Source organism: Gekko japonicus, unplaced genomic scaffold, assembly GCF_001447785.1.
Source record: "Gekko japonicus isolate JY-2015 unplaced genomic scaffold, Gekko_japonicus_V1.1 scaffold1360, whole genome shotgun sequence".
NCBI classification, from domain to species: domain Eukaryota; kingdom Metazoa; phylum Chordata; class Lepidosauria; order Squamata; family Gekkonidae; genus Gekko; species Gekko japonicus.
The window spans coordinates 87,808-103,881 of NW_015165281.1; the positions used below are offsets into that span (position 1 = coordinate 87,808).

General features: G+C 49.2%; 1 protein-coding gene across 1 annotated transcript in view; it reads right to left on the reverse strand.

Moving 5' to 3' along the window:
* LOC107109638 (microtubule-associated protein tau-like) overlaps positions 1-16,074 on the reverse strand; it is a gene marked incomplete at its 3' end in the record, with an annotated part of 94,733 nt that overhangs the window by 74,230 nt on the left and 4,429 nt on the right. The window contains exon 2 of the mRNA XM_015410310.1: positions 15,857-16,026. Coding sequence (XP_015265796.1) covers positions 15,857-16,026 — 170 coding nt within the window. The remainder of the gene's footprint in view (positions 1-15,856; positions 16,027-16,074) is intronic.

Sequence of the window (16,074 nt, forward strand, 5' to 3'; positions counted from 1 at the left end):
GGCTCTTCCTATGTTCCTATCAGGGAAGCCCTTGGCCTCTATGCCGTTGTTGGCCCTCCAAAGGAACTGGCTGGCCACTGTGTGAGACAGGATGCTGGACTAGATGGATCATTGGTCTGATGCAGCAGGGCTTTTCTTATGTTCTTATCAGGGAAGGCCTTGGCCTCTATGCCCCATTGCTGGACCTCCAGAGGAATCAGTTGTCCACTGTGTGAGACAGGATGCTGGACTAGATGGACCATTGGTCTGATCCAGCAGGGCTCTTCCTATGTTCCTATCAGGGAAGGCCTTGGCCTCTATGCCCCATTGCTGGACCTCCAGAGGAATCAGTTGTCCACTGTGTGAGACAGGATGCTGGACTAGATGGACCATTGGTCTGATCCAGCAGGGCTCTTCCTATGTTCCTATCAGGGAAGGCCTTGGCCTCCATGTCCTGTTGTTGGCCCTCCAAAGGAACTGGCTGGCCACTGTGTGAGACAGGATGCTGGACTAGATGGACACTTGAGCTCTTCTTAAGTTCTTAACTGTGCAGGCTATTTCTTTCCTTCTGTGTTACAATGAAAAAATCAAGATCATGCCAAAAATGTATGTAAAACAAGAATTCTTGGGTGCGCTTGAACGGTTCCCTATATATGTCTGTGTACTTAAACTCAGCTCGAGCTTGTTGTTCAGCTCCTTCCAGCATCTCCACAACTTACCTATTACTGTACCATACACAGCACTCCTCCCCCCAGCCCCCACCCCTGTACACACACCAGATGAGGAGAGGAGCACTTTAACAGCTACTAATGCAGGGATACATTTTTTTCTTTCTTCATCACAACCTCAGTATGTAAATCACATGCAAATAAGAAAGCCAGTTTGGTGTAGTGGTTAAGTGCGCGGACTCTAATCTGGGAGAACCAGGTTTGATTCCCCACTCCTCCATATGCAGCTGCTGGATGACCTTGGGCAAGCCATCATTCTGTCAGAGCTGTTCTCTCATGAGCAGTTCTCGGGAGAGCTCTCTCAGCCCCGTCTCCCTCACAGGGTGTCTGTTGTGGGGAGGGGAAGGGAAAGGAGTTTGTAAGCTGCTCTGAGACTCCCTTGGGTAGTGAAGGGCGGGGTATAAATCCAATCTCTTCCTCTTCTTCTTGTTTAGGAGGAACAGAGAACTTGGCTGCTACACTGAAAGTCTCGAGACAATGGACCCTGCATAAGCTTCTGGGGGTCAGGCATTTGCTAGGACCTAGGGTGGCGATGGGCTTACCACTGACACCCCCCACACACACACTGCCATCTACTCAACTTGCTCCTTACAAATCCCTGGTTGGTATGACCTGCAGATGGGCTGGCTGCAGAGCGACAAACCTCCAGGCGGCACCTGGAGATCTCCTGCTATGACAATTGACCTCCAGATGACCAAAATCAAGTCGCCTGGAGAAAATGGCTGCTTGGGAGGGTGGACTCCATGGAATTATACGCCACTGAGGTCCCTCCCCCGGGCTCCACCCCCCCCTCCCCGAAATCTCCAGGTATTTTCCAACCCAGAGTGGTCATAGGAGCTGGCTTGGAAAGGGAGCTGGAACAAAAACCCTGCCCCCCGCCCTGAAGATCGAGAGATGCCCTCAACAGGCCGGGAAATGAAAGGAACAAGGTCAGACTGACAGCTGCCTAAAAGTTGGGGTGGCTGTGAGAGTGAGGGAGCAGCCCAACTGTAAAAAGCCAGTTTGGCGTGGTGGTTAAGCGTGCGGACTCTAATCTAGGAGAACCGGGTTTGATTCCCCACTCCTCCACTTACACCTGCTGAATGACCTTGGGCAAGCCATGGTTCTGATAAGAGCTGTTCTTGAAAAAGAGCAGTTTCTGTCAGAGCTCTCTCAGCCCCACCTACCTCACAGGATGTCTGTTGTGGGAAGGGGAAGGGAAAGGAGTTTGCAAGCCGCTCTGAGACACCTTTGGGTAGTGAAGGGCGGGGTATGAATACAATCTCTTCTCTCTCTTCTCTTCTTCTAAAAGCCCTGCTGACCAAGCCCAGCCAAAGGAACCCCCCGAGCTCCCAAATCTGGCAGATCAGAGAAAGCAGGTGGAGCCAGGAGCAGTGTTCCCTCTAAGCTGAGTTAGTGTGAGCTTGCTCACAGTTTTTTACCCTCCAGCTCACACATTTTTGTCTTAGCTCAGGAAGGGTGGCTCCAGAGCAAACTAATTTATGCAGTAGCCAAATGGCTCGCTCATCGCTTTAAATGCTGGAAGCTCACAGAGTAGAATTTTTGCTCAGAAGACACCACAGCTTAGAGGGAGCATTGGCCAGGAGGAGAAAGCGGGGGGTGGGGAACAAGGCGATGCCCTTTCACTTTGCCCAAAACAAGGCACCCCAAGTACAATCCTGAACCCTCGCAGCAGAGGTAAACTCCCCTAAGGGCCTCTAGGGGGCGCCAAATGTCATCCGCCATTTTAATGAGGAAAAGTTCACAGATACCTTGAGTGGGACAAAAGGCCCCAAACTGTGTTTGCCCTAAATCCATATTTTTCACAGCTGTGGTTCGGAAGGGAACTGTGCATTCTCAGGGGCAGAGGTGTCTTTCTTCGTGAGTCTGAAGGCAGAATGGGACTAGGAAGGCCAACTGATGGCCCTCATATGCGAGAGATTAGTAAAGCCAACGGGGGACTCCGGAAAAGAGCTGTGTGTCTCCGTTAGCCAAAACAGTCACCCTCAAAAAGGGCCAAGCAGTCCCATCACACATGCTGAACAACAGAATGGAAGACCCTTTTGCTCAACACACAGGGCTGGTTTTCCATCTGGGCCACTGAGACACTGGCAGTTCTGCTGAGGCCATTGGTGTGACAGAAGGTCTTCAGGAGTCCTGCAGCTATCAACTAACTCCAAGTCCTGAAAGACTGGCAGCTCTGCCGGGACTCGGTTTACTCCCAGTGTCTGATTTTGTATATCCACATGAAGAACCCTGTTTGCTGGAAGACCTACATCTTTGCAGGTACATGTTGCAAGGTTTCTTGAGTCCTCAATCCAAGAAGGCTGCCTTCCCCTGCCCTAGATGATAGCCTCATTCCAGAGGCACAATTCTGAATACGGACAAAATCAAGTCTCTGATTCTGAAGAGTTGTATCCTGTCCAAGTGAGACAATAAACTTTCTTTCTATCCAAAAGAACTGGGCATTCTCCTTCAATTTTTTTTGGGGTGGGACCAGGCTGATGGAAGTGGGTTATCTCAAGTTGGAGGTGGCTCAATGGTAGAGCATCTGGTTGGCACACACATCTGTTTGGCACACAGAAGGTCCCAGGTTCCATCTCCAGTTAAAAGGTCCATGCAGTAAGTGATGTGAAAGACCTCAGCCTGAGAACCTGAACTGCTGCCAGTCTGAGTAGACAATACTGACCTTGATGGACCAATGGTCAGATTCAGTACAAGGCAGCTTCACGTGTTCATGTGTTCAAGTTCCCAAAAGCACCGAAAGAGGTTAACTGCCAGGCACACAAACTCACAGCCCATCTGTCCATAAGAAGGATAAATACTAGTCTGTTGTTCAGTGCATGCCATTCAAGTATTCCCCATAAATAACATAACTAAAAAGGCTGCCTTTGTTTCACATCTTTGGTTCAGAAATCTCAAGGGGAGAGCACATCCGCTTGCGCGCACCCAAGCACAACAAGACTGAGAGTGGAGGAAGCAGATTTTCACAGGAAGACATTGGTTTTAAAAATGGTCTTGGCAGGTTTTACCAGGTCAGAAAAGTTGACTTTGCCCTACAAGACGACATCAGGTTCACTTCAACAGAGTAAGCTGGCAATAATTTAAAAGTGAGAGGTATTCCTTAAAAAAAAATAACTTACCAGCTACAATTATAATTGCATTTATAAATGGTTCTTCTGGAAAATTCCATTACAGCATCTCAAGAGTACAGCCAAGAAAGCCATTTAAGATTCTATCGTGCACAGACAAATCTAGGTTGCCTGTGTGCTGTTTTAAAGAGAGACTTAACTTTTGCACAAAGCAGACGAAGGCAAGCAACTACAAGAAACCTTCAAAGAGAGGCACAAACTAAACGTGACTGTGAACATGATTATTTTCAAGTTTCCATGCCCTGAACCATTCATCAAGAATAAAAGAATCTTGCATCAAATACTGGACAATTCTACCATTGTTTCTGGTTATTTGGTTTAATGTCTTGCTTTGTATACAAAAACTGAATTTGTATTAATTGTACATGTTCTAAAGATGTACAACATGATTCATTTATGCCTTAAAGTTAGATAGATATAAGAACATAAGAGAAGCCAATGTTGGATCAGGTCAATGGACCATCCAGTCCAAAACTCTGTGTCACACAGTGGCCAAAAATACCAGGTGCCATCAGGAGGTCCAGCAGTGGGGACAGGACACTAGAAGCCCTCCCACTGTTGCCCCCCCCCGCACCAAGAATACAGAGCATCACTTGCCCCAGACCGAGAGTTCCTATCTATACCTTGGGGCTAAGAGCCACTGATGAACCTCTGCTCCATATGCTTATCTGATTCCCTCTTGAAGCCGTCCATGCTTGTAGCCGCCGCCACCTCCTCTGGCAGTGAATTCCATGTGTTGATCACTCTTTGGGTGAAGAAGTACTTCCTTTTATCCGTTCTAACCCAACTGCTCAGCAATTTCATTGAGTGCCCACGAGTTCTTGTATTGTGAGAAAGGGAATAAAGTACTTCTTTCTCTACCTGCTCTATCCCATGCATGATCTTGTAAACCTCAATCATGTCGCCCCTCAGTCGTCATTTCTCCAAGCTAAAGAGCCCCGAACGCTTTAACCTTTCTTCATAGTGGGGGCGGTGGCGCAGGCAGTTAAACGCCTGCACTATAACATCACCGAGCAGCCACTATGGCTGTTCGAGTACCACCGTGGTCGAGGTGAGCTCTCGACCTTCGCCCCAGCTCCCGCCTACCCAGCGGTCTCGAAAGCAACTTAATTGCAAGTAGGTAAATGGGTACCCACCCTTAGAGGGGTGGGGGGCACCCTGTGTGGCTGGCTGAAGGCGGCGATGGCGGCGATGATGACGGCGGCGGCAAGAATCCTGGCGTGGACGGAAGTGGTGGCGTGGTGCAGCGGCGGCGAGCAAGCGCGATCGGGAGGTGCGACGAGCGATCCCTGGTGGCGGAAAGAACTACACCGACCGCTGCCGAAAAGAAGATGAAGGAGCGTGCGCAGATCCCGAGCACCAGCCCAGCGGAGCCGGAAAGGACATAGCCGGGCTGGGAACAGGCGAAGCGGCGCGTCGAGAGAAGAGCACACCACCTCCGAACGCCAGGAAAGAAAAAACATCCCCGCCAACAGCCAGAATCCCGTCCAACCGAACCGTGCCAACCCGACAAGGAAGAAACATCATATGTCACCACAGAGGGGGTGCTGGTAGGCTATCCCATCCCCTTACATACATTGTGGCCTTAGCTAGGGTCAAAAATGGTGATTAGCACCAGAAAAAACTTGTAAGCCGCTCAGAGACCCCAACTATGGGATTAGAGCGGGATATTAAATGGAAAGTATAAATAAAATAGGGAAAGTGTTCCAACCCTTTTATCATTCTAGTTGACCTTTTCTGCGCTTTTTCCAATGCTATATCCTTTTTGACATGTGGCGACCAGAATGGTACACAGTATTCCAAATGATAGTCCATATGGTATTCCATATGATAGTCCACTGTGTGCATTCCACATCTCCAGAATCAAGAAGTTTCAGTAACGCCGGTTATCATCTAGTCCAAGCAACAGTAATGGTTTACCACGGCATATGACAGAAACATTGTGGGATTGAAACACTGTACCATCTAGCCTGGTCTCTGTGACCTGCTCAAACACGTGGTCAACACTGCAAATAAATAAGGTCGCTAAATAATGAACCAAGCCTCCATACCATCTGCAGTTGTCTGCCTCATCGGCACCAGACAGGATGATTCATGCGTCTTAATTTGGCCTCAGAGAATATGGAGAGCAAATAGATCCACAAAAATTTGTTCTTGGTCTTAAGGATTCTGTGTATGGACCTGGGCTTTCCCCATAACATCGAGGAACTACGTCTGGCTGGCAGTTCCCACCAGCTGCAGTGCCGTTTTCAGGATGCACTTTCCTCTGGAAATGTGCATGCAGAAGATTCTGGATCTTCCACATTAGTTTGATTCCTAGCAAAACAAATAACCTATATTCTCCATCGTTCTTCCATCAGTCTGTAAAGACTCCTGAAGCTTGGTGTAGTGGTTAAGACTGGCGGACTCTAGCCTGGAGAACCGGATTTGGTTTCCCACTCATCCTCTCCATGCAGCCTGCTGGGTGACCTCCAGCCAGTCACAGTTCTCTCAGAACTCTCCCAGCCCCACCCACCACCCAAGGAGAGAGGAAGGGAAAGGCGACTGTAAGCTGCTTTGAGACTCCTTAAGGCAGGGGTGTCAAACTCATTTGTTATGAGGGCTGGATCTGACATAAATGAAACCTTGTCAGGCCAGGCCATGTGCGTCATAAAATGTAACGCCAGATAGCAGAGATATAAACTTTATAAAGGACACAAACACAAAGATTTTTTTAACTTAAAATAAAAACATGCTTAAAACATTAGCTCTGTACGCTACTTTTGATTTATCGACATTCACCACAGAAATCTCACGCTCAGAGTTCTGAGTCTAGGACCCATGTTAAAACATGAAATAGCTGAGCAATTAAGAGGGTCTGGCAAAGTAAGCTATGATGCAGCAGCAGCAGCAGAACTGGAAGCAGGAGACGACCAGTTCCACTGAGGGCCTGATGGAAGCCCTCCAGGGGCCTCATCTGGCCCTCGGGCCGCATGTTTGACACCCCTGCCTTAAGGTAAAGAAAAGTAAAGGTAAAGGTTTCCCTTGATCGAAAGGCAGTTGAATTTGACTCTATGGACACAGTGCTCATCTCTGTTACCAAGCCGAAGAGCCAGCGCTGCCCAAAGACATTTCCGGGGTCATGTGGCTGGCATGACTAGACGCCGAGGCGCACAGAATGCTGTTACCTATTTATCTACTTGCAGTTTCTTACTTTCAAACTGCTAGGTTGGCAGGAGCTGGGATCAGAGATGGGTGCTCACACCATCATGCGGCACTCAGGTCTTGAACTGCTGAACTACCGACCTTCCGGTCTGCAGTTCAGCGTCTTAACCACTGGAGCCACCGAAGCCCCAAGGTAAAGAAAAGCAGGGTACAAAAACCTACTCTTCTTCTTCTCAATTCAGCCAGAGTTTTCAGTTTTAGAACTATTTCCATTCAGTTACAGGGAACGGTATGACTTGGAACTCATGGACTCTGGGTGGATTCTCCATATTCTTCTTCCATGGGCGACCCCGGTTCTTTCAAGGAAATAACCTTGTGAGAAACACCTCCATGGCCACCAGCGCAGAAGCAGAGGGGGCTCTTCACAATCATGGTATGGAAAGAAAATCCCCACTTTTCCTCACTTCTTTGGATGAAGAGAAGAGACACCCCCCTGCCTATCACCCTTCATCCAGCTAAGTGAGAGATCAAAGCTTCTCCATGTTACTGTCACTGCGTTTTGTTTTTTTGCCGTCAAGTTGCAGCTGACTTAAGGCGACACCGTGGGGTTTTCAAGGCAAGAGACGTTCAGAGGTCCCAAGGTTCAGAAGTGGTTTGCCATGGCCTGCCTCTGCGTCTCCCAGGGGTCATTTCGTAGAAAAAGAGGTGCAGGAGCTCATTAGCATAACTCATTAGCATAACCTATTTGCATATGCCACACCCCCTGACATCACCGGAAGTGTGACAGAAGGCAACACCCATCACTCAGGCTCCACTGGACTCTTTTGGATTGCTAGCTATTGGGGGGACGGACATGCAAATCTGTCCTCACAGAGGAGGGAGAGCTTGTACCTGAATAAAACTTGGTCTTAAAGGTGCCACTGGACTGTTTTGGACCAGGGGGCTGGGGGCGGGGGCTCTGCAGCTTACCTGGCTGCTTCTTGCTCTGACTGAGGGCTGCTGGGAGCAGGGGGTGGGGCTTGTTGCATGTGCCCGCCCCCTGGGCTCTTTACTGCCGAAGCTCCGCTCCTGTGTGCTCCTGCAGGAAATGACCCCTGGCGTCTCCCATCCAAATACTAACCCTGCTTCGTTTCCGAGTCCTGACGAGATCAGACTAGCCTGGGCTATCCAGGTCAGGGTTCACTGTGTTTTAGGAGGATTCGATTCAAGTTTGTCCTTGCGACAAAACAAAGTGGTGCTTCTGGATCTGAGTAGTCGGTGTCGCTTGATATCTGCCAGGAACCCAGTACCTGCAGAGGGCTGACAGTCAACTCTTGATGATGAAGAAGAAGAGGAGACTGGATTCACAGCCCGCCCTTCACTCGGAGTCTCAGAGCGGCTTACAATCTCTTTTCCCTCCCCCTCCCCACAACAGACACCCTGTGAGGTAGGTGGGGCTGAGAGAGCTCTTTCCAGAACAGCTCTGAGAGAACTGTGACTGACCCATGGTCCCACCAGCAGCTGCATGTGGAGAAGTGGGGGAATCAAACCCGCTTCTCCCAAATTAGAGTCCACACTCCTAACCACTACACCAAACTGATATCAAAGTTATAATAGTCTTATCTACCGCTTTCTCCTCCGCGACCTTGGTTCCCGATACCCATGCGCACTCTCCCCCTTTTTCTGCCCTGGCCCCAGCCTGGTGGAACATGCTCCCCGCCTGAGATCAGGGGCCCGCGGGACTCACTACCATTCCGCAGGGCCTATAAAACGGAGCTGTCCCACCAGGCCTTTGGTTGAGGTGGCAGGTGTCCAATAAAATCTCCCCCCCCGGCTGAAGTTTACCACCTTTATGTGGCCCAGATTAAGAAGATGAAAAATAGCACCAGCTTGAAACCCACATACGAATAGTGTGACCTCTTTTTTAATATGTGTTGTTTTATATTGTTTTAATTGTTTTTATACTTAATAATGCATTGCATTTTTACGAAGCCCTGATCTGCTCTGTGATCCGCCCTGAGCCCGCTTGTGGGGAGGGCAGAATATAAATTGAAACAAATAAATAAACAAAAATAAAACACACACAGCCAGACACTAATGGACGGGCAGCAAGGAGGCGCATGAGGAGGGGGAGGAGATTGGATTTATACCCCGCCCTTCACTACCCAAAGGAGTCTCAGAGTGGCTTACAAACTCCTTTCCCTTCCCCTCCCCACAACAGACACCCTCTGAGGTCGGTGGGGCTGAGAGAGCTCGGACAGAAACTGCACTTTTTTCAAGAACAGCTCTTATCAGAACTACGGCTTGCCCAAGGTCATCCAGCAGGTGCAAGTGGAGGAGTGGGGAATCAAACCCGGTTCTCCCAGATTAGAGTCCGCGCACTTAACCACTACACCAAACTCTCAAAGAAAAAGAGATTGGATTTATACCCTGCCCTTCACTACCCAAAGGTGTCTCAGAGCGACTTACAAACTCCTTCCCCTTCCCCTCCCCACAACAGACACCCTGTGAGGTAGGCAGGGCTGAGAGAGCTCTGACAGAAACTGCTCTTTTTCAAGGACAGCTCTTGTCAGAACTACGGCTTGCCCAAGGTCATCCAGCCAGGTGCAAGTGGAGGAGTGGGGAATCAAACCCAGTTCTCCCAGATTAGAGTCCATGCGCTTAACCACCACACCAAACTGGCATAAGACACCTACGAACACGTGAAGCTGCCCCACACTGAATCAAAGTCAGTATCGTCTACTCAGACTGGCAGCGTCTCTCCAGGGTCCCAGGCAGACGTCTTCCACATCACCTGCTGCCTGGTCCTTTTAACTGGAGATGCCCAGGATTGAACCAAGGACCTTTTGCATGGAAAGCAAAGGCTCTGCCACTGAGCCATGGTCCCTCTCCAAATAGCTGTCTCTCTGGTGCCAGTCCCTTCCATGGAAAAAAGACGGCTGCAGCTCCCCCAGCACTGTCTGCTTCTGGCTATGGGCATACACGGAACATGAATCAGGAAAGGACAAGAAGCAGAGGGAAAGGCCACAGGACAACTTTCAAGAGTCTTTTGTGCACAGGCTTAGAGAAGGAGATGAACTGTGTAGGTTAACAGGGGTGTAGAACTCATTTGTTACGAGGGCCGGATCTGACATAAATGAGACCTTGTTGGGCCGGGCCATGTGTGTCATAAAATGTAATGCCAGGTAGCGGAGATATAAACTTTATAAAGGACACAAACACAAAGATTATTTTTTTTACTTAAGATAAAAACATGCTTAAAACATTAGCTCTGTAAGATGCAAACCTACTTTTGATTTATCGACATTCACCACAGAAATCTCATGCTCAGAGTTCTGAGTCTATGACCCAGGTCAAAACATGAAATGGCTGAGTGATTAAGAGAGTCTGGTGAAGCAAACGATGATACAGCAGCAGAACTGGAAGGAGGAGATGGCCAGTTCCACTGCGGGCCTGATGGAGGCCCTCCGGAGGCCTGATCCGGCCCCCAGGCCGCATGTTTGACACCCCTGGTGTAGAAAGGTCGAAGTCTGAAGAAGTGAGCAGTGAATCATGAAAGCTCCACCCCTGTCACAAATTCTGTTAGTCTTTAAGGTGCTACGGGACTCTGTGTAGAAAGGGTAACTAGTGGTAGAAGAGAGGAGGCAGCACTGGTAACAGCAGTGAAAAGACCAATCTCAGCTCTCCATATTGTGGCAGCAACCTCCCTGGCACCATTGCATGCATGTGCACACACAGAACTGGGGGGCATTGGGGGGAAAGGGTCCATGCTGGGGTCCCCCTGTAGATTTATTGGCTGGAGCTGTCCTTGACTTCAGGAATACGCTCCTGGACTGGAACCATTCTTTAACTCCTCAACCAAGACAAAGGCTGCAGAGGAATCAGACAGGTGGGCCTGGCAAGCCAGGAGGAAATGCATTTCATTGCAAAAGTGAGGAAGAGAATCAGAATCGAGGAAGAAGAGGAGGAAGAGGAGGAGATTGGATTTATACCCCGCCCTTCACTTCGAATCTCAGAGCGGCTTACAAACTCCTTTTCCCTTCCCCTCCCCACAACAGACACCCTGTGAGGTAGGTGGGGCTGAGAGAGCTCTTTCCAGAACTGTTATTGAGAGGACAGCTCTGAGAGAACTTGTGACTGACCTAAAGTCACACCAGCAGCTGAATGTGGAGGAGTGGGGAATCAAACCTGGTTCTCACAGTTTAGAGTCCGCATACTTAACCACTACACCAAACTTTGTATGTGGTTTCTCTTTGCTGTCTGGCACAAATGGAAAGAGGGATTTCCTCTATATCGTTGTTTGTTTCTTTACAATACCAAATACCCCATCACTCTGCTTCTGTTGCAGTTTCTGAGACCGGAAGCACAATGTGCCAGGTACCAAACACTCAATATTTATGGCAACACAAGTTTGGGGGGGGGGGTTGTCTCCTCTCCCCTTTGGGCTTCTCTTCACGCTGGAAGATATTTTGCTCTAAGCAAAGAGTGGGACGATCCAACATAACATCTTGTCAAAGGCACATGAGGCTCTGACGAGGAAGTCTTCGACTTGAGTCATTTCTGGCAATGGCACACTGACAGCGAGGCTGAACTCTACAGGAGGTTTTCTTGGTTTATTTTGGGAATGGCACAGGCAAAACCCAGAATCAGGCAACACTTAACTGAGGGGCACAAAGTTAACTTCTCAAAAATGAGCTCCCGGAAGACTTCAGGGCCCTGCAGGACCTTTTGCAGTTCCGCAGGGCCTGTAATACGATACCACTCTAATGGCAGAAAGTGAAGAGGACCTCAAGAGCCTCTTGCTCAGGGTAAAAGAGGAGAGCGCAAAAGTGGGCTTGAAGCTCAACATCAAAAAAACTAAGATCATGGCATCCGGCCCCATCACTCCTTGGCAAATAGAAGGGGAAGTTTGGAAGTAGTGACAGACTTCACGTTCCTGGGATCCCAGATCACCGCAGACTGTGACAGCAGCCATGAAATTAAAAGACGCCTGCTCCTTGGGAGGAAAGGGATGGCGAACCTAGACAGCATAATAAAGAGTAGAGACATCACCCTGTCAACAAAAGTCCGTACGGTCAAAGCAATGGTATTCCCAGTAGTCATGTATGGCTGTGAGAGTTGGACTATAAGTAAGGCCGAGCGCCGAAGAATAGATGCTTTCGAATTATGGTGCTGGAGAAGAGTCCCCAGGACTGCAAGGAGATCAAATTAGTCAATCCTAAAAGAAATCAACCCTGACTGTTCCCTGGAAGGCCAGATAATGAAACTGAAGCTCAAATACTTTGGCCACCCAATGAGAAGGGAGCACTCACTGGAGAAGACCCTGATGCTGGGAAAGATTGAAGGTCAAAGAAGACAGGGACGGCAAAGGATGAGATGGTTAGACAGTGTCATCGATGCAACGAACATGAAATTGAGCCAACTTCAGAGGACAGCGGAGACAGGAAGGCCTGGCGTGATCTGGTCCATGGGGTCGCGAAGAGTCGGACTCGACTGTGCGACTGAACAACAACAAGGGCCTGTAAAACGGAGCTCTTCCACCAGGCCTTGGATGAGGGAGCCGCGTCCATCTACCTGAGGCCCAGGCCCCAACATCAGCAATATTACTTCAACATTAACATCAACATTATACCAACGGAACAGCCTGGGCTCCGCCGATACGACCCAGACCATGTTGCCAGCTGACTGTCGGATGCCTGCCATCGTTATATTGTGCTAGCGCTTTATGCATTGTTTTAGACCTATTTATTGCAATTCCAATAATTTAACTGTTTTATCTTGTTATAAGATTATGTAAGCTGCCCTGAGCCTTCGGCGGGGAGGGCGGGATATAAATCAAATAAATAAATAGATGCATTTCCCTTGGATAATTATAAGACTTACCAAATGTCAGGCTAACATAAGAAGAGCCCTGCTGGATCAGACCAGTGGTCCATCTAGTCCAGCCTTCTGTCTCCCACAGTGGCCAACCAGTTCCTCTGGAGGTCCAACAACAGGGCATAGAGGCCTTCCCCTGAGATTGCCTCCTGGCTCTGAAATTCAGAAGTTTAGTGCCTCTGAATGTGGGCAGGGGGTTCCCCACAGTCACCATGGCTAGTAGCCACTGAGAGACCTATCCTGTTGATTCCTGTGGCCATTACTACATCTTCCAGCAGCAAATTCCACATTTTAACCACTCTCTGCGTAAAGTAGTATTTCCTTGAGGCTACAAATTGTTTTGGCATTCTTCCCCGTTACAAGGTGCAAATCAGACACACCAGTGAGATCAAAGGGAATGCCACAAGTATGTTGTAAAGAAATCATTACTTCTTGTACCACAAAAATTGGAAAGGGGAGAGGGGGCCGCGCTTCCTTAAAGTGTAATCCTACACAGAATGTAGTTCAGTTTGGAATCAATGGGCTTGGACTGGAGTATTCTATTCATGCCTGAATGAGAGCAGAATATAAAAGTCTTAACTTATTTGAGAGCTGCTGTAATGACTAGGAATGTGACCCAAGGCATTCTTGATTCAAACCTTTACTGCAACAGCAAATGCATTAGGTCAGTCTTTCTAGTACATTTTCCTTCCACCGTTCCTCCAAGGAACTCAGAGCAATGCATATGGTTTTCCTTTCCACGTTTTATCTTCACAACAGCCCTGTGAAGTAGGCCAGGCTGAAAGAGTAACTGGTCCAAGGTCACCCAGTGAATCCCATGAACTTAGATCTGACACTATAACACTACGCTGGATCCCTTAGTCGAGCTAGGATCTCTTAGCCTCTCTTCTGCTCTACAATATGCAGGTAAGTATATACCGGACTATACAGGAAACTGTTTAAACAGCCTACAAGCACTATATTTAATACTTCTTACTGTTTATAATCAAGCGGCACAAATTATTCAAGTTCGTTATGTCTCTTAAACGGAACAGCTATAACCACAGATTAGGAAAAGATCACACAGCACATACAACAGCCATTTAAAAGTGTCGAAGAACAACAGATGATCCCACAAGGCCTTTCTAGCCTGAGATTTTATGATCTCATCCTTCTTACCACATTGCTTTCACTGACAAATCATCAATGGGACTATAACATCGATATAGTTGCTTATTCACAATGATGGTTATTGGTTTTAATCTCATTGAAAAGACAATGGTGGCAAAAATCTAGAATAAAGGGTATTCCTGTATTAATCCTAGCACAACACCTTTTTAAATGCAAATTCTGTCAGCAGACAAAAGAGGATTTTTCCCCCTCCATCCCCACCCAAAACTACAGAAGCATACTACAGTCTTTACCCAATGAGAACTGCACTTTGCATCCATGGATTCTAGCCTAGCAGGGGCGTGACCAGCTGCTGCTGATATACTCCAATCCATTTTTTTCCTTCGAGAAAAATCATTTAAAATGGGGGGGGGGGTTTGAAAAAACAATGAAAGAGAGAATACTTATGCAGAAGACCTTTGCATGACAGTGATTCTCTAGAAAGCACAGCAAAAAACAAAAAACAAAAAACCAAGCTCTCAATTCCCCACATCTAGATCCAGGAGAAAATCTAGCCAGATCTTATAATTTTTGTGCATAGCAGTTGCTGTCCTTTACGTGCATAAAACACGAGTCAGACCATTTTAGTCCAGGACTTTCAATCTTTTCCAGCTTCCTTCTGCAGTCACACCCCAGAATTTAGAGCACAACTGCCATAACATTTAATTCCACAGCATAACAAAAGCAACACACCTTCCCAGGATAGAAGACTCACGGAAGTCTTATACACAGAGTTCCCTGCATTCTCAATTTTCAAAAGGGGAAAGACATTAACACAAAATGCCTTCTCCTCCTTTCTTAGATGGTTTATTTCTCCTCCCATCACCATCATAATTCTCTAAGCAATACTGTAGGTATGACATGGACTGCAAAACATGGCACCGGAGATGCGAGGCGGAGGGGGGGTGGGAAGCCCCATCCTTTTCTATCCAAGATCCACACCTACTGCAGTACCAACAGCCTATCGTTCACAGTCGCCTCCACAATCGAAACCAGTCTTCCAAACAGGAACCCAAACCTGGAGGAGACCTGGTGGAGGTGGCTACAAGCGGACGGGAAGGAAGGAAAGCAGGGTCTGGCAGAGGGGGGGGGGGCACCCCTTCAAATTCACTCGCAACCCGCCCGCCCCCCAAGTGCAACCCTCGGAAGAGGTAATTTGGAGCAGAATAATCAGGGACTTATTGTATCGGATCGCTGCAATTCCCATTTTGGAAGAAGATATTGCAAAAAAAAAAATTGCAAAAAAATATATATGTTGCATCCTTGCATGCCGCCTGTCAAAAGAGATGCAACGCTGCGGCTTATTTTAAACAGGTCGCGAATAAAGTTCCTAGAAGCTCTTAGCGGAGCGGCGTGGTCGGGGCACCTTTCTCACACACCGCCCAGCCTCCCGCTGAGGTGCCAGGAGACACACCCCTGCCCGCTAGCCCCCATTTTGCCTTGCAAGAACCACCAGCGCGGAGGGGGCGGGAAAGAGCCCCGACAGCAAGGCGAGAGAGATCATCCAGCGCCTTCTTTCTTTGCAAGAGGGGGCTTCTCCCTTGCAAAAGGGAGGGGTGTGGTTAGAGGAGGGGGGGGGAGAAGCTATTTAAATTGCGGTCGCCAGGCTAGTCGGTGCAGAATCGCATCCAAGGGGGCTGCCTCAGCCGGCCCGGCGTCAATTCACACATGCAAAAAGCCCCATTCCGCCCGGCGCCCCGGAGCGCCTGCCTTGCAGCGACGCCTCCCCTCCAGCCGCGGCCAGCGCCGAGCGCACCCACCCACCCCGGCGCTCCACGCTCCCTCCTCCCGTGCCAAGCCGACCCTTACGCGGGAGGGAGCCCGGCTCCCCGAAGGTCGCCTCGCCCCGGGGCTGCGCAACCCCCCTACCTGACGCTGCGCCCGGCTTCAGGCTGCTGCTGCTGCTGCTGCAGGGAGACGCTCGGCGGAGAGTCTCGCTCACCGACGCCGGGAGGAGGGGGAGTGACAGGCGAGGAGGGGAGGCAGCGGCGACGGGGACGCGCCCAGCCAGCCTCGGGGGCGCGCGCCGGCTCCGGAACCTTCCCGAGCAGGCGCGCTCGCCGCGGCCCTCTCCCTCCCTCCCTCCC